Source organism: Lepidochelys olivacea, assembly GCF_965140295.1.
Source record: "Lepidochelys olivacea isolate rLepOli2 genome assembly, chromosome: 12".
Taxonomy (NCBI): Eukaryota; Metazoa; Chordata; order Testudines; family Cheloniidae; genus Lepidochelys; species Lepidochelys olivacea.
In genome coordinates this window covers 26,923,431-26,946,580 of record NC_140422.1, presented here as the reverse complement: position 1 = coordinate 26,946,580, position 23,150 = coordinate 26,923,431, and the positions used below count along the sequence as shown (strand labels likewise).

General features: G+C 37.1%; 1 protein-coding gene across 2 annotated transcripts in view; it reads right to left on the bottom strand.

Annotated features, from left to right (window-relative positions):
• Positions 1 to 1,234: 1,234 nt before the first annotated feature.
• The window catches only part of CDH11 (cadherin 11), a 102,776-nt gene continuing 80,860 nt past the window's right edge, over positions 1,235 to 23,150 (bottom strand). For both annotated transcript variants that reach the window (XM_084645050.1, XM_084645051.1), the window contains exons 7-13: positions 20,468 to 20,655; positions 14,613 to 14,866; positions 13,487 to 13,623; positions 13,171 to 13,292; positions 12,180 to 12,297; positions 3,595 to 3,846; positions 1,235 to 2,552 (exon numbers count right to left, since the gene is read on the bottom strand). In XM_084645050.1, the coding sequence (XP_084501176.1) occupies positions 2,056 to 2,552; positions 3,595 to 3,846; positions 12,180 to 12,297; positions 13,171 to 13,292; positions 13,487 to 13,623; positions 14,613 to 14,866; positions 20,468 to 20,655 (1,568 nt within the window). In that variant the 3' untranslated portion in view covers positions 1,235 to 2,055. The remainder of the gene's footprint in view (positions 2,553 to 3,594; positions 3,847 to 12,179; positions 12,298 to 13,170; positions 13,293 to 13,486; positions 13,624 to 14,612; positions 14,867 to 20,467; positions 20,656 to 23,150) is intronic.

Below are 23,150 nucleotides of genomic sequence, written 5' to 3'. Positions count from 1 at the left end.
TAGAAAAATCAACAAAATTAACAACTAAGGAAATCTGAACGAAGTTAAGAAGTAATAAACTATGGAATTATATAGATATGCATATAATAAAGTGAAATATTACAATAAAACATTGTAAGTGAATTTGCTTCTTCAGCAAACTAAAATAGGGTTATAGTGGGAAAAGTGAATATTTTATGAATATATGCCTGAAAATATATATATTTTTTGAATTTTTAATAGTTAGATTTAAATTTAACTACATATTGGGATTTCAGGTAAGGAATACATCAAAAGAAAAAGATTTCCTCTAAGGTTATGCAGTTTGGTACCTGACTGCAATTCAAGGATGGGATTTCTAAAATTAAAGATGGAAAAATTTATATCATTGCTATTTATTGCCTCTTCTTATATTGCAGTTGCTGATCGCTGACCCTTACCAGCAAACTATATTAAATTTAGCAGAATTACAGCTGCACACAGATGTTGAAAATGTTGATGCACAGAACATATTTTGGTCCCTGGCCCATTCCAAACTAATATAAAAAAGGTTATAGATTAATTTTACTAGATTAAAAACATATATTACAAAGACCAACTCTGAAAGTACTCAAGATTTTGCTTATTAAAATTAAAATATCTTGTTAGCTGTAGATTAGGCAATTCTACTGACATAAACTAAAAACATTTCTAAACACCAGAACCATAATTAATGTTCAGGTAAGGTAATTGTCAGGTAGAACAGTCTTTAGGGAATTCCTAGCTAAAGTGGGTCAGATTTAAGTCTTTTGCAACTCGCAGAGTTTAGTAAAGATATTATAATTAACAAGTGTGGAATATACTGTAAGTACAGTGTACTCCTGTTCATGTATGAAGTTGTTTCTGAGATCCATGGACTTTCTGGGCTATAAGATAAATGCATATTACATGGGAAATATTTAAAAGGATTAAATGTAATTTACTCCCAGAGTAAGAATAACTTTGTATGAAAGGTGTTACTGTACTCTGGGAGCAGCCACAAGCTGTAGATAGAGAGGGTATAAAATGTTCACCAGACACTACAGATGCTTATCTAAAAACATTCGTAAAACATCTTTGATTTTAAATAATCACTTAACAAGGCAATAAACCAACTACAAACACATAATGAATAGGGCTATTAAAAGGTCACAATTGTAGTAAATTAGTCAGAACTATAAATGGAACATTAGAAACACTACATGTTTTCTTAAATGCTTAATAACCAAAACAAGAATTAAAAAAAGAATCATTTTATTTCAAAGTCTGCTTCTTATATTGAAGCACATATTAAAGCAACAGTACAATGTTCATAAAATATAAGTGTGATGCTGTAACATTTCTTACATGTCAGAATACTGATATTTGTATGTATACTAAAATAAGAACTTTAAAATTGTACAAATAGATACATTAAAAATGACATAGAAATAGGGCGCCTCCCACTGCAACAAGACAGAGTTTTATATCTGGCACGTATTAGTTCAAGATGAAAGTATAAGCAAAAAGTTTTACAAGAATCAGCAGTAACAAGTTTGATGCTCAAGAGACATTATAATTGTACATTGTACTGTACATACATCATATGGGCTTAAGCTGGCTGAATATTATATATTTCAAGTTTAAAAATGCACTACATATACGAGTGTCCATAGTTTAAGGCGAAATTACAGCTCAGAACTGTTATCTTTTTTCTAATGTGTGGAAGCTTCTTTGACATAAAAGATTTAGATGTTCATAATACATAAAAGATTTCCCTCATTTGTAGGTTCACTTTTAGAATTTTCCTTCCCTTAAATATTTTGTACTTCATAAGTGGTTTTTTTTCTCTAGTGAAGTTGATAACCAACTTCTATATTTGCCTTTTGTAAGAAAAGGTACTTCACAGTATTTACCACTTTTATGTCCTTTTCATTATTATTAAAGGAATCCTCTTTGTCAAACTTAAATGTTTAAATGAGCCTTTTCTTGATTTTTAAAAAAATACCTGCTTACATTTCTTCTGTATTCTTCAAAACATCAGACACAGTTCTTAAGGCCAAATTTGTAACTTTATTGTTAAGAATCATCATCAAAAGTGTCTTTGGAACCATACAAGTCTGCTAGTTTCTTAAAGCGAGGTCCCCAGTTTTGTAGATAGTCATAGTCCAAATCAGAATCTGTTGTCGCTGACTCTAACGAGCTAAGTGAACCAGCCACTGAGCCTCTTCCTTCATAGCCATAGATCTGAATAGAGTCATAAGGAGGAGCAGTTGGATCATTATCAGCCTCTTGTATTCTTGTGTTGATGAAATCATCAACATCAACGCTATTAGGAGCTGGCCGAAGCCCTGGTCTTGGCATATACTGATACTCGGGTTTTATGTCTTTACGAGGAATAAACCCATTGATGCCATCAGGGTTCTGTAAAGTAGCAATGTCGAAGGCTTCAGTGTCTTCCTCTCCACCACCTTCATCATCATAAGTTATAATGTTCTCTCTGACATCTTCTTCTTCAAAAACAATTAAAGGTTCTTTCTTCTGCCTTTTCAGTGTTACAAATAACACTACAATGACTACAGAAAAATAAAGGATATAAGTTAGGTTAATTTCCAAGCAAAGTCTACTTTTATAAATGATTTTTCTCTAACGAGAAAGATCACTCATTGACTAAAGCATATCACATTCTTGTCATAATTATTACACTTATTATTAGCTACTCTTGATGGCTATGAGACACAAAGTTTGGGATATTTCCCTAGATCTGAGGGGTTTCAGTTCCAAAGTTTTGGACCAGGCCCATTTGTTGCTGGGTACCAGTGCTTATTACATGATTACTTTAAGTCTTTGATTTGGGTACCACACTGATGGACTCCTAGTCTGCACGGATCTCAGACCACAGATCTGTGACTGTATGGGAAAGCCAACTATTCAGAAGAAAGGTGGTCCTGCGTGAGAGATGAAGCCCAATCAGCTGCATGACTGCCAGGTAGAAATGAACCTTTGATATCCTGCAACACCTAACACTGAATTCTAATTCCACACCCTGCTGCCACAATGAAATAGGAATGATTCTAGCTCTAGATTTCAATAACTTTCCTTTGATAGCATGAATAGGTGAAGGGACAAAGGCAAACATGACCTGTTCTCTGTCACTCATTTTTTAAAAAAGTAAATGTTGCCTTGTAGAGTCATCTAGTGATTTATATAGATACTTTGAAATACTCAGGACATTTATGGTGCTTTACAGCTCTTCTCTCAATGGCAGGTCTTCTAAGTCATCAGTTTGTCTTTACTTCCCCTTCAACACTAGGGATGTTAAAGGCAAAGAGCTGGCGTGAATTATTATTCTAGGCTGACCTCAATAAGCAATGTATCATTCAGCAAAGGGCACGAAACCAAAAACTTTGTGTCATGGAGTTAGTATCACTCTCTCAAGCTGTTATATACAGTACTTTACCTGGGCTTACTCAGGGTCTCAGCTCTAGTGAAAGGGAAGTGAAGAATACTAAATAAGTTCATCTTTATGAGGAAACATATAGTATGTCAAATGTGGCCAAGTTAGGGTTAACATTCAATATAATCAAAAGCAGATAAATAGGTAGGGAATTTCCTTACCTAACAAAATCACAATGCAAGCGAGAATGGCAATTAAAGCTCCAGTGCTAAGTCCCGCATTGAGGATGTAAGCTTCAGCATTACATGAGAGCAAGGAACCATTGCTGTCACAGCCACAGACTCGAATAGTGAGGGTATTGGTGCTGCTCATTGGAGGGATTCCACCGTCACTTATTACAATAGGAAGAAGGTATAAATCCTGCTTTTGTCGACTAAAGCCGCCACGTCTAACAAGAATACTCACTGTATTATCTGTTTAAACAAACAAGACAATCTTTAATCACCCAATTTCTTCTCAGACTCATCTTCTTCATAAATATTGAGAAACTGCATTTTGCTACAATTGCTTTGACTGTTTTAATTCTGTATTTATATACAGTAAATTGATTGTTCCATTTCTAATGACACATGCAAAATTAAATATCATTGTTCCTATATACGGTACTGCCCTATTTATTTCAGTTATTCCAGGGTGTGATACGGAATACAAAGAGTACAATACACACCCAGCCTTTTTTGGTTGCATTTCACATTTATTTTCCTGCTTAAATTTACTCTCATTTACAATTTCTGTATATCTGTGTTCACCTTTTAATGGTCTATCATAAGGGAACAGAGCGCCAAAAGGAAAATCAAACCATTTACTTATAAGGCAAGAGCATTTATGAGAATTTAAAAGAGGTTGCAGATACTGCTGAATGCTTAGATTATTAGGAACATATACATCAGCAGTTCACATGTTTTCTGCAACAGTGAGTACTTGCTAAAAACAGCATTCATGACCAAAAAAAAAAAAAAAAAAAAAAAAAAAGGATCCGATCATACAAACAATTACTGCTGGCCGTGGTGCTCAGTATAAAGAGTAGCCATAATGGACCCCACTGGGCAATTCACAGTACTGTGCCAAGTAGTAAACATCTGTAGAATTAGGCCTTGACATTGTACCTATGCTAATTCTGAGCCTGACCCAAAGCCAATCCGTGAACTTAGTATCAGGTCCTTTGTACTCAGGCTATCACCTTACAGAATTATAAAGATTAGATTTTTATAAAGATTTTGCCCAAAGATATTCTTATAGGAGTGCAATTCCCACTGAAATCAAAGGAATATGCACACAATATCTCATGGCAGAATTGGTCCCTGATACTCCACATGGCCATTTCACTAGAACATATTTAAGTAAACAATATTTTGACAATAAACATCTCCTCAGCACTCTGATCCCAGTAACCAGAAATCTTGAAAGTGTATATTGATATAAGATGCTTCTTAGTGTATGTGCACCGTGCCTTGGGTGGCACGTGACCAAGGTTCATCACTGAATTTGGTCTACTGCTTGGATCATTAGTTTCCCCGCTTGGGCCAGGTACTGATGGGGAGTGCGACTTGATTGCTGAGCCAGGCCCCCTATAAAATGCTTGAACACACACAGTGAATTACACAATGATGCTAAAAATTAACAATTTTAAGTGGGTTTGAAGCCATACATTACACTGAAAACTTGCTTCTTACTTTCCTCTTTATCCAAGTTTTCAGTTTGGATAAGTGTTTGGATGTTTATTCAAATTCCTTAGGACAAAAAAATTAGGCAGGAGAGTATGTAGAAGGAGGCCTTATGATGAGTTTTCCAGTGTTTCCTGTTTCTGCTCAGACAGGAAATACTATGAAAAACAAGAAAAGTGCTTCTCTCTGGCATTTCTTGGGCTGCCAGACCCAGGACACTCAAAACTCAAAAACACTGAGGTGAGTGGAAGGAGAAATTTTATCCAGCTTTTTCAGATCCCCGGAAAAGTTTGGTTTGGTTAATGTTCAACTCAGCTCTCACTTTATCCAAACGTCTTCGCTTTCTGTTTCTCACTTTTCCAAAAGGAAAGAAAAATGAAAATAGGATGATTCTTTTAGTCTTCTTTTTTAATCAGGACAGGTTAGTCACCTTCTATGCCATCCATTTTGCTGCTGCTTTGGGATTCAGCAGGGTGGTACAAATCCTTTTCCTACTGAAAACTCTGCATAAATTCCAGAATAATGTGATTCATAAAACTTCTTTTAATGATCTGACCAATGTTATTTCCAGAGAAACCTGTGAATAAATTAGATCTAATGGGGCAGAATCTTGCCTCCTACATTCAAAGCCCATGCAGGGGGACATTTTGGAAAAAAAATCTCCACGAGGACTTCCCTGTGGAAATCTCACCACATTGTCCCATGTGCTGAACAATGTTTGCTGCCACCCCAAACCTGGTGGATATGCTGGAATCTGTGGGAGGTTAGGGACATATCTGGACCTAATATGGACTTCACCCCAGATCTCTGGAAATCTGACTGTATTACAAAACAGCACGATAGTTTTGAATTTTGACAGTAACTGGGCGGTAATGTTTTGCTTGAGACGGAGAAGATCATAGAATCATAGACCCACAGGGATAGAAGGAACCACAAGGGTCATATAGTTTAACACTCTGCCAAGATGCAGGATTTGTTATGTCTAAACCATCCAAGACAGATGGCTAATACGGACTCCTTTTGAAAACCTTCAGTGAAGGAGATTCCATGACTTCCCTAGGCAGTCTGTTCCCCTGTCCTACTGTTCTTACTGTTAGAAAGTTTTTCCTCAGCTTTAATCTAAGTCTTCTATGCTATAGTTTGAACCCATTGCCTCTCGTCCTGCCCTCTACAAAGGAAAAAAAAATTCTCCCTCTTTTTTATGGCAGCCTTTTTAGTATTTGAAGACCACTATCATGTCCCCCATGAATCTCCTCTTCTCCAAACTAAACATACACAGCTCCTTCAGTCTTTGCTCATGCGGCTTGCATTCCATCCCTCTGATCATCTTTGTCACTCGCCCCTGGATCCTTTCCAGTTTCTCTACATCCTTTCTATACATTGGTGACCAAAATTGGACACAGTACTCCAGCTGAGGCCTAACCAGCACCGAACAGAGTGGTATTACCACCTCCTATGACTTGCACACTATGCTTGTGTTAATGCAACTCAACATTGCATTTGCCCTTTTTGCAACAGCATCACACTGTTGACTCATGTTGAGGTTGGAATCCATCAAAACTCCCAAAGTCTTCTCAGCAGTGTTGCTGCCAAGCCAGCTATCCCCCATTCTGTATTTGTACGTTTCATTTTTCTTCCCGAAGTGTAGCACCTTACATTTGTCTGTGTTGAATTTCACTTTGTTGTCTGTAGCCCAGTTATCCAATTTATAAAGATCCCTTTGACTTTAACTCTATCATCTAAAATGTTGGCAACCCCATCTATCCTTGTGTCATTTGCAAATCTAATCAGTATGCTCTCTATTCCTACATCCAGGACATTAACAAAGATACTAAACAACACCAGACCCAGAATAGATCCCTGTTGAACCCCACTTCCAATCTGCTATCATTCCATTAATAGTTACTCATTGTTTATGGTTGTCTAACCAATTATGTATCCACTTAATGGTAGTTCCACCAAGCCCATAGTTCTGCAGCTTTCTTTTCAGAATGTCCTGTGGGACTGTGTCAAAAGCCTTGCTAAAGTCCGTGTATATTATGTCCACCATATTGCACCTATCCACAGTTACCCTGTCAAAGAAGAAAATCATGAACAAAGACGTACAAATACAAGGTCTGATTTTTTTTAGTATTCGTAGCTTTGCTAGATACTGTTTAATCCATTTCAGAGCTCATTAGTTCTGCAAAATATTTACACTTTATCATTTTATTAGTGGCAGTGTCTGTGTAATAGTCTTAAAATTTCATGGGGTTAGAATGTGGTCATAACAATTTGCTGTCAGTTGAAATGTGGCATCCGATGTGTATCAGCCTTGTTTAACTCCTTTTTACATTTTTAGTCTAAAAAAGTATCAACTAATATTTAGTCTAATGTACCGTATTTTCCACACTAGGAATAATAGTCCAATTCTTCTCAAGCAACCAAATAAAAGATCACAAGATGTCAGATGATCTTCATGGTGAAAGAGCTTGCAGACCGATGGATGGGGCGGGGGGAGGCAAGAGGGGGTACCTCTCCTTCAGTGGATGCAGTTGCCCCAAGATTCCAGAAACAGGACAGAAGAGACTTTAAGAGCCCTGCTTCCAACCTGAACAAATGCCAAAATGGTACCCTGAGGACAATCAAAACTCTGACAACTGATAACACCTGATTGTCTCATTACTTTTCTGATTTGATTACCTAATGCCAAGATCACAACAATTTAATTACCAAACAGATCTGCCTAACCCCAAGCAAGCCTAAATCTCCTTTCCCTAGTATGTCATAATGTGAATTGTTTAGACTTAGTTACTTCTTATTAGCAGAAAACAAACAATATTTCAGACAATTTAGGCAATCTTATGTTTTTCCATATTTGACCAGTGATCAAAAGCAAAGATTTGGAATTTGCAAATTTCATAAAAGAATTGAGTGAATGCTTAAAATAACTCAAAGATACAGTAATGCCTCATCAAAATAGTTTTCAAAACTATACTGGGAGCCACGCACTAGGGATTTAGGAAAACTCTGATGCTCTTTTAAATATTTTTTTAACAAACAAAAAGGAAAGCCACTCAAAAACACCATGTGAAATATTATGAAGTCCACTACCAGTCACTTCTTCCTCTGCTCTACTTGTGACCAACTCTAATATCCAGAAACAATATAATGTCCAAAGGAGACAACAAAACCTTAACCTCTCAGGATAAAGGTAACATATAATCCAGTGTAATAGTTTCATCCTTGCTTTTTCATCATTTTCATGCTCTTTGATTCTAAAACAGAGCCTAACTGTAATCCGAGTAAATGGTATTAGGACGAGAAACAGACGTTAAATATCCATGCCAGGTTAAAGTTGGATTCTTTACTCATTCTGCAAGAACCATATTGCAGCTGCTTGGCTGGCAATTTGAAGGACTAGAATGTGCCACAACACATTACAGAAGGAGGAAAACATCCATCCCAAATATCTTTGCAGTCCATTCTGGAACATATATGTTTTCATTTTTTCCAGTTGTTATTCTCTGGAGAATCCCTCTAGCTAGATATTACTTCAGGTGAATCGATCACCAATGCTCTTTATGAAATGGCGGGCATTCACAGATAAAATTTTACCATATCCACCAATATTTATTTTTCCATTTTTGATTTTCTTCTTTGCTTCTTGCGGTCTTACCAAAGCTTTCGAAATTTCTTTCTCCATGAAGGTAGCTGTTGCTTGGTTTCTATTATGTTGTTTATATGCACACCCAGAAATGCAAATAGTTTGATAACAGAAGCTTATTGCAGAGTGAGCATTGCGAGTGCTGCACCAGAGGTGAAAGTGTTGACAGAGCAGGGAAGACCAAACAGACTTCTGGTTGTAATTGCCTAGAATCTGTATCAGGCAGTGATTATTACTGAGTAAAATTCCATGGTAAGAAACAAAGGAGAATTGCACTGGAGCCCATGTCTATTACTGAGGGCCTCAAAACCCATTGATCAGACATGTGGCACTGAAGATCAGAGCATGTTGCCATTGAAATAAAAGGGAGGTAGCCACCTCCTTCTGTGGCAGCAGAACTGGACCATGAGTCTTCCAAAAGTCGTATCTTATATTTGTACATTCCAGAACATTATATCCCATCAGTGGCAAGCATTAAGAGGAAATTCCCCCACGTCTAAAGGGCCCAACATAAGGCCAATGCACCAGTTTCAGACCAGCTGGCTTTGTGCTTGACTCTGCACAGCGTGAAACTCTGCTTAACAGTACCTCAATGCAGGATGGAGCTGGGATTAAAATAAGGAAACACGTCTATTAATAATCTGTCACTTTTTTTTCTTTTTAAAATATCACGGACTGGCTACTGCTCTTTTTGAAGTCAATTTCTAAACACACACTGACTTCAGCGGAAGTAGGATTGGCCACCAAACATATACACAGTCTGGGAAAATAAAGTATTGTTTATTTACATGGTATAATATAAGTAAACACTCAGAGCAAAAGTAATTTGATGCTGTATCACAGCATGAGATACCCCATTATCTCATGTTTTCTATGGAAAATAGCCTGAGCTGAAAAACTTGGTAACACAGAAGGCTTTTAATGGGATGTAGAATGTGATTACTTTTTTCTGGATTACTGCAATATGTAATTACTTTTTGGAGTCAGTAGAAAGAAACTGTATTAAACGATAATTATAGGACTGTATTCACTTTAAAGTTCTGTGATAGACCTAAACATTGGAGTTTTCATTAACTGTTCTCCAAAGTTAATAAAGCCATTTTTTCTTTGAAACTAGCAATTCCCTGTGAAAGAGGTGGCATGATACAAAGATTACTCTGATTTACAAATGAAAAAAGAAATTTTAAATGATTACATAAGTTATTTGACTTGCAAATTGTAACACACTCTGAAAAGGTTTACTATCCAGAAGTACAATTTTAAGTTTTTCACTTTCATCTCTAACTTCACCTTTTTTAATCAGAAAAGAGTTAAATTAACCATTCTGTTCAATTTGTCTTATAAAATTTACATGAATAAATTAAGGAATGTATGAAAATGATGGAGAGACAGTAAAGTATGAAAAAGTAAAATGAAGGAAGGATTTCATTATACTATGTATCCTTTCTAAAATAGAAGTATATGGACAGAGATTCAAGTGACCTAAAACATCATTGTCTTGTTGAAATAATGTATTGCAGTGGTGTCATATAAAGGTACAGTATTCAGTGGACTATCTGCATTTCCATTATAAAACCCTTATTTATCTGGGATAACTTTTTCATTAAAAGGGAAAAAAAAAGGAAAGAAAGAAAGATTACTTTGATGCTTGTAGAAATGAAGGACTAATAGAACTGGCTCAAACCAGAGACTATGCTAACTTCCTCCTGAAGCTGTTTCAATGTATCTCTGACATGGGATGCCCCTGCAATATTAGTCCTGAACCTCTCTTGAATAGACTGCAAGTTATACCAAATGGTGCCAAACTGTGTGGTGGGTTTCTGATACACACTAATATCCATTAGAGATTTAGCTGATATTACCAAATTCACTACTAATCTTAGTTTGAAGCTTGGTCTCCCAAGGTGAAAGGCTAATTCATTATCTTTCTATGCACTCTAGCCTTGGTTGATATACTGCCCCTAAAATATCTTTCATGGTGAAACATAGCCTAGAAGGAAAAGAGCACATTTTCATTTTCTTTTTATTGATTTACTTATTTTTTCTTTAAAATATATGCTTCAAACTAATTGTATGCTCTTTTTTTTCTTGCCTTTTTTAAATAAAGGAAAGTAAATACAACTTTCTATGGGGTCCTTTACCCACTTCATTTGAGTTTACAATTGCTATGCTGAGGAACCTAGATGTAGATATTCATATTACTTTAAAAAAAATGCATCAGAAATTTGGCCAGGGAGTTCTGATAGTACTCATCTTTTTATTCAGTGTTCAGAAAGGAAGAAATCATGCCAAAATAATACAGGAAGTTTTGTAAATATTATAACATTTGAGATAAAAAGTTCATGTTGGATGTAAGTAATCAGACTCTGTTCTCTTTTATCCTGATGTCAATCTGGAGTAATTCTGCTCACTTCATCATTTAATCAGTGCAATTGAGATCAGAATTTGGGAAACAAGCAAGTTTCTTCTCAAGTATTAAAGCTCATTTTTAATAAACAGTTTCCTGTAAGTTTGAACAATTTTGCTTTTACAAGGAAATTACCATGTTAAAATGAATTTGCTAAATACTTATTATTACAAATGTATTATGCTCTGTGCACTATTGCAATTAAGCAATTAGCATAGAGATATTTATAGAGACTGGATGTGCCTTTGTTCTGTTTCTCTCTCCCCTCCTTCCACAACCTTCCCATGGAGTGTTTGTTAGGGGTCACATTGCTAGTCCAGGACTGATGGTGTCACACTGGGAGATTATGTGGGATTGTGGAAAGAATAGGTTACTAATATCTGGCTCCTGAGGATTTCTCTCATCTTATTGTGGCTAATGTGGATACAAAAACATCCCACATTTTGTGCATTGGAGGTTGGAAGTAGAAGCTGGATTTTGTGACTGGTCCTCATCTAGATAATGAATCAGACTGAAAAACTGGATCTGCACTCCCCTCCCCCCAGACAAGCTTGCAGTGGCAGGGTTTTTACTCATATTTAAAGCCCAAGACATCCACAAATTGACAAACACAACTGAATCCAAAACATCAACCCATACCCTCCCCCACAACTGAACCTAGGGCCCATGCCGAGCCCAGTATGGGTCACAGTGAATTCCTAAAGTTGTGGACTACCTATTACCTTTAACTAAGTAGAATTGTGAATCTTCTGTTTATTGCTTGTTCTTGTGGCTGTAATGCCAATGCATTTATCATATAAAGTATCATGTAATTTTACAAAATATGTTTATGAATCTGAAGGCCAGTGAACATGCACTAAATTATTCCAAAGAATGTCTCTATCAGTTATATTTTCTGCTTTTTTTGCAAAACTCTCAAAAGCAGTCAGTCACAGTTAATGAAAATACTGCTCTATAAAATTATAATACCCTTATGTTTTCTACTTTCGCTGCTCTGAACACTAATATATGGCGAACCTTGATACAAACCTCTGTTGTCTCTGAGCGTAAAATTTGGATTGTGAACAATTTCAGGTGGCAAACTGAAGATAAATCTTGGTCCATTGGCTGCATCATCCTTGTCATCAGCAGTAATTGTAATAAATGGCTGTAAAAGAAAGGTAGCTTGTAAACAAATATGCCTTTGTTTGGTACATAATATATTGTATTCAAATATGTTTTTTTTCAATATTGTTAATTTTGAGAGCCAAAGGGAAAAGAGAGAAAAAAACATCATTTATTCTCATAAATATACAATGGGTATAAAGCTCAAACAGACAACTATTTCTGTTACTATATTTAGTCAATGCAAATGTTTATATATATATATATATATATATATACATAAACACACACACACACACACACACACACACATATATATACATATATATTGAGCTCAAATGTGGGCAGGTCTGAGGAAACAGCATAACCTCATTCTCCCACCCTCCCCCAAACTGGAAACATATAGACAACAAAAGTAGTGTTAATAAAATAACTGATACTCCTAATTTGAGGTAATCCTTTGCACAAGCTACTCCTAGCAGTAGAAATAATCTGCACTAGGATAATACATACACAGGGTATGAATGGATACATTTGTGGGCTACACCTTGTAAGCACCACTCTATGCTTCCTGTCATAGAAGACAGAGTGTCTCTCCAATATTTGACGTGTGCCCATGATTGCAAAAACTAACTTCTACCCTTGCTTCTACTGTAAGTTTGCTGGTATACACCTGTGGCCATGGCCAGCCAAAACTCAAACCTTGAAATGTAGTGTGTGTGTATATGCGTGCACCCACACATTAATTTATTTCAATTTTGATGTCAAATACAAAGAAGTGCCTCTCTAGTTGCCCTAGGCACCTTTGCCCAAACTTAAAAATAGCAACCCAGCTTCCAACTTCCATACAAAACTGAGCTCCAACCCAGGAATAAAGAACTTCCCCTATCAGGGGAATGTAACAAACAGAGGATACCTGGTTGCTCTGAGCATTTTCACAAATAAATGCTTCATAGGTTGATGCAAATTTTGGAGCATTGTCATTGACATCAAGGACCTTAATTGCTACAGGAACTTTGACTTTCTGATATTCTTTGTCTATAAGAATAAGTGAAAAACAAAACAAAATGGAGACAAAACAAAGCTGTAATATTTTTATTAAAGTTAAAAAAAGAAACAACCAAAAACAAATTATTCCTGTTTTTATTATTCCAGCTGTTATACCCCACATAAACAATGTGAGGAGTATAGTATTTATATCACCGAGTTGAAATCCTCTGAGGAATACTTACGGACTTCATTTGCACAGACAGAGATGTTATGCCAAGCAATTTCTTCCCTATCCAGAGTTTTTATGGTCTTAATGTAACCATCTTCTAGATTGATACTAAAATATCTTTCAAGGTCAGTGTGACGATCAATTGAATACCTTGAAGGAGATGAAAATTGGGTATTAGACAAAAGAATTACTTTGCAGCCTGATGTTTCAGTGTTTGTTCAATGGTATATTTTCATATTATGTTAATATAGTTTTTCAGTAGCATGTTTGCAAGATGGACATATTGATGGAATTTATCAAGCAACTTTTTAATGGAAATATATTTCCATTATTTATTAATATCTATGTAGCAGAGGCATTTTGCATTCTCAAGTTCTTATATAGTATAGATAATAAAAGCATCTATTCTTTGAAGACCTTAAATGATAACCTTTGAAAAGTGTCTAAATTCCTGTAATTTGTATGGGGATATTTATATTTTCCACCTGTTCCATATTTATTTCTTTTAATTTTCAGAACACTTAGAGCATTATAGAATTTATCATTTCCTAGATTATTTAAAATTATTAATTGCTTTACTAAACGTCTCTTTATTCTTATACAACAATCTGTTTTACTATGGCTTTCAGACCTCCACTTTGCAACTATTTGGAGCATATGTTATGACAACAAAGCATTTTAAATAGCTTCATATCTTAGTTAATAGTAGCAAGATGACACCAGAAAAAACACACAGCAAATGCTACTTTATACCTCTCTCACTGTATGTGTATATATGTGTATGTGTGTGTACATATATGCAAAGACACATAGTGGTTGTCAAAAAAGTTAACAGTTGACAATAGTAACCACACTATTTCTGTTCTAACTTTATTGAAAAATTTATGTCTTTGATAATATTGCAGTAAATATACCTTGTAAATAGTGACCAATGTGAGTTGGTATGCAGACAGACATAGCTATAACAAATTGTACATTAAATATGTCCTAAACATGAGAAAATGTGCAAAATGAATAGCTATGAAAAGATACATGCAAATAAAAGAAAATAATTGACTAGGTACCATTACATCATATTAACTAAAAAGTTACCTTGTTTATCTCCATATAAACAATAGGACTATATTAATAAAGTGTACCTTATAGCATTATTTGCAGCATCAGGGTCTTTGGCATGTACTCTCCCAACAACAGCACCAGCTGCCGCGTTCTCTTGTACTTCAAGAATATAACTTGGTGCTAAAAATATGGGTGGCTCATCAGCATCCTCAACTGCTACCTTTACAGTTACAGTATCCTTGAATGGTCCATTGCTGATGAACTTAGGATCAATATGTACATTGGCTGCCTCTACCTTCAGGCTGTAGGACTTTTTGGTTTCAAAATCTAGGAGCTGTAAGAAATAAGAGGATGATGCATCAGTTGTACAGTGCCAACAACACTGAAATGTAAAAGCTAGTTCCTTAGATTGTGATAGCAGAATCCCTATAAACCAGATATGTGCATAGCACTTAATATGCAAAGACTCAAAAGTCTGAGGCCTTCAAAATGTGCTAAATACTCAAAGTGAGGCGCTACCCACTACATCTACAGAAGAGAAAAAAACTCAACATACTGGGCCAGATTCCCTCCCATGCCCTGTGCCTGTTGTACTGCTTAGGAAACCACCCACATCTCATCAGCTGGGGAGTCCTCCAGCAGCAGGGAGTCCCTGCTGCTACTCCAACTAGAGCCCCAACACAGAGAGCATGTTGGGGCAAGGAGCAGTAAGGAAGGGATGTGTCTGGAGCATGCTGCGCTCTGCCTATCCCCAGCTAGCAGGAAGTCCCTTGGGGACAGTTGGAAGGGGGCCTACTTTAGGGGAGGGGTGATCAATTATTTTTTGTCAAGGTCCAAATTTCTCAGTCAAGGTCCAGACTCAAGATAAAATAATATAATAATAATAATAATTAATAAGAAGAAGTAAATAAAAGGATTTTATGGTATGTTCAAAATCCCGCTTTGGCCCACGATCCACCTATTGACTATGCCTGCACTAGGGGCTGAATCAAAGATCCAGAACTGGCCCTTTTACTTGAGACATGCCTTCTATGTTCATACATTAAAGTCAGAGGATAGCATAGGAGGTGCTATAGTGGCCCCACACCAGCTAGGAATTTCCTCACTGTGGAAGAATCCTCCAGAAGTTGGATGTGTCGGCTTTATGGACACTGTGTGGTGGTGAGCTGGCACCCAATGGCCATAGCAAGGCTCAGGATCTGGCCCATATGAAGGAAAGAGAGGTTGATGTGAGTCATATGACATAGTGAATAAATTATGTGAGTTCAAGTTGATGATTAGTATTGTAATAGAATTACACTTGTATTTGGCATAGTGTCTTTCTAACTCATCTACTGAACAACCACTTTCCAAAAAGTAAACAGGAAATAACAATTAATGAATAAATATTATACACACAATAGTGAAGAAAGTGTGAAGATTATTCTTTCAACTTCTATAGGTCTTCCATCCAAGGATTTCTGAGCACTTTAGCAATATGAAGGGAATAAGCCTCACCACAGCCTGTGAGGTAGGAATTATTCTCCATGTTTCAGATGACTGATCCTAACTATGGTGTACCTGCAATTTGTCACTGACAGAGAGATTGCAATGCTTCAGTATCGTAAGCCAGAATATGGTTATGTCCTTAAATGTCTGAGAGACTGGTGCCAACTATGGCTATCAAACTATGCTAACAGCATAGAATGGACTGCAGGCAGTGATAACATACAAGCTACTGCAATAAAAGGAGTACAAACTCAGTTATTGAAGAACTATTAAAACAATGAGCAATCAAAAAACATCACAGCAGTGCAATAACTACCAATATTCTGAGCAGTGACTGCTTCACCATCTCAAAAGCAAAGAACCATCGCCAAGAAATAGATAGGGATAACCTTTACCAACAGACCAGGAGAAGATCTGCACCTCTCCCACATGTTCAAATCAAAGAACATGGATCCCACAAACAGAGGTTAAGACCCAAAATGGGAGAACCACATCAAAATGCACAGTATCCTCCTTAGAACATGGTGAATAGATCTTAACCAGCAGAGCGAGGAAGGATGGGCCCATGGTGCGGGTGCTAGTCTGGGATTTAAGAGAATCAGGGTCAATTCCCTGTTCTACTACAGCCTTTCTGTGTGAACTTGTGCTAGTCTCTTAGCATTCTGTGTATCAGTTCCCTATCTGTAAAATGAGGACAGTTGTGTTACCACAGGGTGCTCTGGGGATAATACATGGAAGACTGTGAGACACTCAGATAGCATGGTAAAAGGGGCCGTATACGTATCTAATATGCTGCTTGTCAAAAAAACCTACAGTCTTTTTATCCAAATGACAAAGACTTAATTAGACTATCAGAAATGAGGTGATAATCAGATAAAAACCACAGAAGTTGTTTGAAAAAAAATTAGAATGGTTAATTCTGAAGAGATGTTATAAACAGAAAATGACAGATACACATGTTAGCTTATATACAGTCATCTATGAGGAAAAAAGGAAATGTACATTTGTACTAAAATGTTGTCAACGCACTTCCAACGATGTCATCTGATGTATTAGAAATATACTGCATAAGTTCTGCAGCATTTGAGATCATACATGAGAGCAGAGAATAGGATGTCTATAAGGATGCTCACTTTTGAAAAAAGTAGCGTACCAAGGTAATCAATATGTTCATATTCAGCTATCAGTATCAACCAATATTGTTATCCATATATTTAGTGACGTTAACTTTGTACCTCTCTCACTGTATGTGTATATATGTGTGTGTGTCTGTACATATATGTTTCATTATCTCAGTATGGACTATGGATATGCAAACACCCCTGACTGAGTCCTGCTTGACTGGGATCATAGAGAGACTCTTCAAGACTGGTAGGCCCAAAGCATGGGGTTAAATTCCATTAACTAGAAGGTTGGGTACAGGAATGGTGGGGAGAGGGATTTCAGATCTGCTTCCTCTCTGGCATTAGAAATAAACAGTCACGCATCAGTCTTTATGGGCCTGATCCTTTGCTAAATGCTGAGCACCTCCTGTGAGGTGATGAGCACCCTCAACTTCCACTGAAGGTAGCAGGAGTTGAGAGCACTCAGCAAATCACAGGACTGTTCCTCACATCACAGGAGTGAGCCCTATACATTTTGTATTGGCTTGAGAGACAGGAAATTGTATACATAAATAAAACAGGGTGTTGATTTATTTGCGTTTTGTGTGTGTGTGCTTGTTTGTTTGATTACAGGTTTGCACTTTGTGATGCAGTATTATGACAGTGTTGCTGTACTAGAGGTTAACTGATTTTCTAACAAGTGCATACTCTTGTTATAGCTGAGACTTTATTGTGCTGGCACTTCTGTGTCATGGCAATATTTAGAAGAGCCCCTTCTCCCTGATCAATGTACCCATTTTGGGAAAAGTTCCAGGGTGAAGGAATGTTACTCAAGTCCCTCATGAAATTGACCTACGATTGGGTCAGAGGTAAGAAATATTCTGTAGATAACTGCTCAATTCTTCCTACACAAAGCAGACATTTGGGGTTTGATCTAGCACAGCATAGGTGCACGGTGAAGAAAACAAAAGGTGAAAAGCAAAACAGGGAGTTCATGGAATATGATCCCCAACTAATGAGATGCTGCTTCTTGTCCCCCCACCCCCCGCTCCCAAGTAAAGTAGCAAAGTGCCTCATGAACGCAGAGGATCACACTTAAGCCCATATCGCCTCAAAAATGCCCATTGTCCACACACACCACACACCAATTTTACCCTTTGTTTTGAGAATAAAAGAGTGAGTAAATAAGGGACTTCAGACTTCATACCCTAGAGTGAAGAGGAATGTGCGTGGTATTTACCAGTATTGTTGAAGCCATGTAGGTTCCAGGACATTAGAGAGACAAGGTGGGTGAGAGTAATATCTTTTGTTGGACCAACTTCTGTTGGTGAGCGAGAGAGGCTTTCGAGCTTACACAGAGCTCTGACCTGAAGAAGAGCTCTGTGTAAGGTCAAAAGCTTGTCACTCTCACCAACAGAAGTTGGTCCAATAAAAGACGTTACCTCACCCACCTTGTGTCCTTAGTGTTTAGCCTCACTTGTGCACGTGCACAGTCTCCTCTTACCCATGTGTTGGAGGAGAGCAATGATGCCATGGTCCATATTTGAGACCTCACTCTCATTGGTAATGTAGTGGGCACAGAAAATGACCTGGGGTTATCTAGGTATAAATTAAAACTACAGGTAGTGTTTGCTAGGTTTGGGTGTTGTGCAAGGATTTGTTACTAATGAAGTTGAGGCTGTTGCATTTCATCATGACTTGCTATCAGGTGTTCATTGTTCTATGTGCAGTGGCATCAGCAATGTAATACAAGGAAACTGTTTTTGAATTGTGGGCACAAGCCATTTGAAATTATCTTAGCTAGTCAAATGGCAGAATCCCTTGATGGGAATATAACATTTTTCTATTTCACTTTCTATTCTTACTTGCACACCACTTTATCCTTTTCTTTCTATCTAGGTAGAATGAGAGGGAAGCAATATTGATATTTTAAATGATTTCTTTTAACAGAAATACAGGCAAATCCTTGATACTTTGCACATTATCTTAAAATTCTTATGACACTACCAACTTGAAAATGAATGCTTGATTAAAACAACTAAAGCAATCATTTATTTCTGCAGTAATTCTCAGTATGCTTTGAAGAGTGAAAGGTATTGATTTCTCAAGTGGTAGATCAGTACAGAATGCTGTTAAAGAATATATAATAATTTCTTCACTTTATATTAATAAACCCACTATAGAGGTTTTTTTGTAGTACTGCTTTCCATTCAGTTACTTCTTTCCATTTTGGCTCTAGGCATTATCAGAGAACACTAAAATGGGAGCTCAGAGTTAATCACAGCTTCATAACCAAAATTATATACAATTGCATTTACCATAATTTTAACATGAACAGTAATCTATTGACAGGTTTCAGAGTAACAGCCGTGTTAGTCTGTATTCGCAAAAAGAAAAGGAGTACTTGTGGCACCTTAGAGACTAACCAATTTATTTGAGCATAAGCTTTTGTGAGCTACAGCTCACTTCATTGGATGCATACTGTGGAAACTGCAGAAGACATTATATACACAGGTTTCAGAGTAACAGCCGTGTTAGTCTGTATTCGCAAAAAGAAAAGGAGTACTTGTGGCACCTTAGAGACTAACCAATTTATTTGAGCGTGTAGCTCACGAAAGCTCATGCTCAAATAAATTGGTTAGTCTCTAAGGTGCCACAAGTACTCCTTTTCTTTTTATTATATACACAGAGACCATGAAACAATACCTCCTCCCACCCCACTCTTCTGCTGGTAATAGCTTATCTAAAGTGATCACTCTCCTTACAATGTGTATGATAATCAAGTTGGGCCATTTCCAGCACAAATCCAGGTTTTCTACCCCCCCACCCCCATACACACACAAACTCACTCTCCTGCTGGTAATAGCTCATCCAAAGTGACCACTCTCCCTACAATGTGCATGATAATCAAGGTGGGCCATTTCCAGCATAAATCCAAGTTTAACCAGAACATCTGGGGGGGGGAGTAGGAAAAAACAAGGGGAAATAGGCTACCTTGCATAATGACTTAGCCACTCCCAGTCTCTATTTAAGCCTAAATTAATAGTATCCAATTTGCAAATGAATTCCAATTCAGCAGTTTCTCGCTGGAGTCTGGATTTGAAGTTTTTTTGTTGTAAGATAGCGACCTTCATGTCTGTGATTGCGTGACCAGAGAGATTGAAGTGTTCTCCGACTGGTTTATGAATGTTATAATTCTTGACATCTGATTTGTGTCCATTTATTCTTTTACATAGAGAAATCTATTGAGTATCTAGATAATCTATTGGTATTGTATCTTCTGTGATAAAGAAAATGAAGTATGTTGTGTATATTAATAGGCTTGAAAGGACAGGAGTGCTCACCTTCTTAAGCTTCACAACACCTTCCTGAGTCTCATAATCTGTTGTAATTTCAAACATTTCCACACCATCTCCATCAATGATGCTGTAAGTCACTAAGCCATTTTCTCCAATATCTGGATCTTTGGCCTTCAGTCGTCCTACTTCTTCTCCTGGAATGGATGCTTCTGATATTGACATCTGGTACACACCTAGGCAAAAAGCATTCAGTTGTAATTACACAGTTTACTTCTTAAAGTATTTGTATTATTACCTGTTTCATTTATACATGTAAAAATAGCAGAGCAAATTTTTAAACTTTCAAATTATCCACATGCAGTAATAGAGTTATCCATAGAAGGAATGGTTATATTATAAAGGTCTAGGTTACTTTGAGATTGAGCTCGTTAGTGAAATCTGCGGTCATGTTGCTAATCTGTATAAAATTACCTTCCCAATTACTACCTTCACCTCTAGTGTGCTAGCAGGAGTTAAAAGGCCAACTGATCATACAATCAGAATGCAAAATTATTGTGACATCAAGGTTATAATTCATACTGGAGATGTTATTACAAAAATCTAGAGAAAATTACATTTCAAATGATTCATGGTATGAACTTCAACTGCGACAAGCCTAGGAGGGTAACTGCCATTCATTCAAAAGCCACAAATTATAGAACAGGAACTGGATAAAATCTTACTGCTGTGGCACTTAAAAGAATAAATCTGCTGCTTTCCATGGTTCTCACTTGGAACATGAAATTGCATTCACTGCAAAGTAGTGAAATTTAGCACAATTCAGTACACGCCCGACTATGTGGGGCCCAAGTACAGATCCATAGAGGGGAGAATAACAGGAAAATTCCCACCCTAACTCAGGGACTATCCCCTCTATGGGTCCCAGTGCCACAAATGGCTGGAAAGGGTGAGGATGGTGCAGCGTAAGCAATGCTCCTGTGCACCAGGAGGCTCCAAGCAATATCCTGTCTCCTGAGGCACAGTCCTCCTGCAGCTTCTTACTCAATGCAAATCTCTGGGTGCCTTCCAACGCAAGCCAGAGTTTAAATAACATAGCCTGCCCCTAAATACCGATTAACAACTTCGGAATTCTTTACATTACCGATAGCATGAACAAACCCAGGAAAGCATACAGCCAGCAAGATAAAATATAATGGGGTAAATCTAACTCCCACCCTCAAATATCATTTGAGGAACATCAGTGGAGGTATACCAGGTGTGGACTTGCTTCAGTCATTGTAAGCACAATAGCATATATGATAGAAATGAAACACTAACTCCAGTCACAAACAAGCCTAAATTAAAGCAGGTTTCACAATAACAGTTCAATCTATTGACAGAAGGTCACTTGGACCTCAAATGAATGCAATGTGTTAAACTGTTAGACTTCTGCAAATCTAACATCTTTCTTTTCTTACTGGACAAGTGAAACTTTTTTTTTTAAAATACAATTCAGTGCAGTTTGTCCTACATGGTAGAAAATCCCCTCCAGGATAGGGGTAATTTTAAGGCTCCATGCCTGGGCTTCCATCCAGTTCCAAAGTTTGAATGAGCTAAAATAAACAACTAAATAAGATGAAAATATATCTGAAAACCAAATAGCTACCCTGGCAACTAAAAACTAACACACTTTACTTGTAGTAACTAGCATTATTTGTCACCAATCAGAAAATTTAATTGAGCTAAATTTTATTTGATCTGCCACCTGTGAATATAACTATTCACAAGGGAGTAAAGGTACAATCCTACAATCTTTAGCTACGTGAACAGTCCTGACTTCAGTAGGACTATACATACAAGTGAAGGATGCAGCATCAGGCCCTAAAATTGAAAGAATACATGAAATAGAAAGTGATCCTCACTCAGCTCCAGGGCTGTCAAAGAGCTGAAAGAGCATACCCATGAGTTGTTAGCAGGATGTGCAGTGCTCTTTCATCTGTGGCCAAGGAAAGCACCTCTTGCCTGACAAATACCTTAAACAGCGTAGGGTGCAGCTGAGGTAAAAAGATCAAATAGATCATCTGCCATTCACCCATATTTATCAATAGACAGAAGTGGACTTGCACAGTTAGAAATGACTATCATAAACTACAACTTGGAAATAGCTATGAATAGAGAGAACTGTATAAGGGAAAGCCACATTGGCTCTTCTTTAGAACAGTGTTAGTCTCACTGCAAGAGCCTACAAGTGGGTGTAGACCAAGGTACTGTGGAAACCCCATATATATTGTACATCTCCAAAAACAGAATAAACTGCTGACACACAGTGGAGGTGAGAATTTGAAGATCTGTTCTTGTAACTCCTCCTGGTTCTCCATCAGATTTTTGACAGACTCTCAAAGATTTTTTTTCTGGTAATGTTGTTATAGTCTGAACAGAATGTGAAACGGAGCTTGCTTTTTCTGAGCAGGCTTTTGTACATCTGCAGTGTTAAAAATTCAAGTTGGAAAACACTTATTAAGTAATCTTAATCCATCATTGCCGCAGTGCAAGTCTTTCCCCTAAAATATATTTTCAAGGACTTTCTCCAGCCTAGTTTTAACTGTCTCAATTACAGGGACTTCACTTCCATAAAAGTCTAGACAACATCACATTGATCTCACCATAGGTACGTTTATAATTCAACATGGTTAGATGGTTTTCAAAATGAAGCGTGGCGCCAGGAATCCCCTGGCTTCTAATCCTGGCT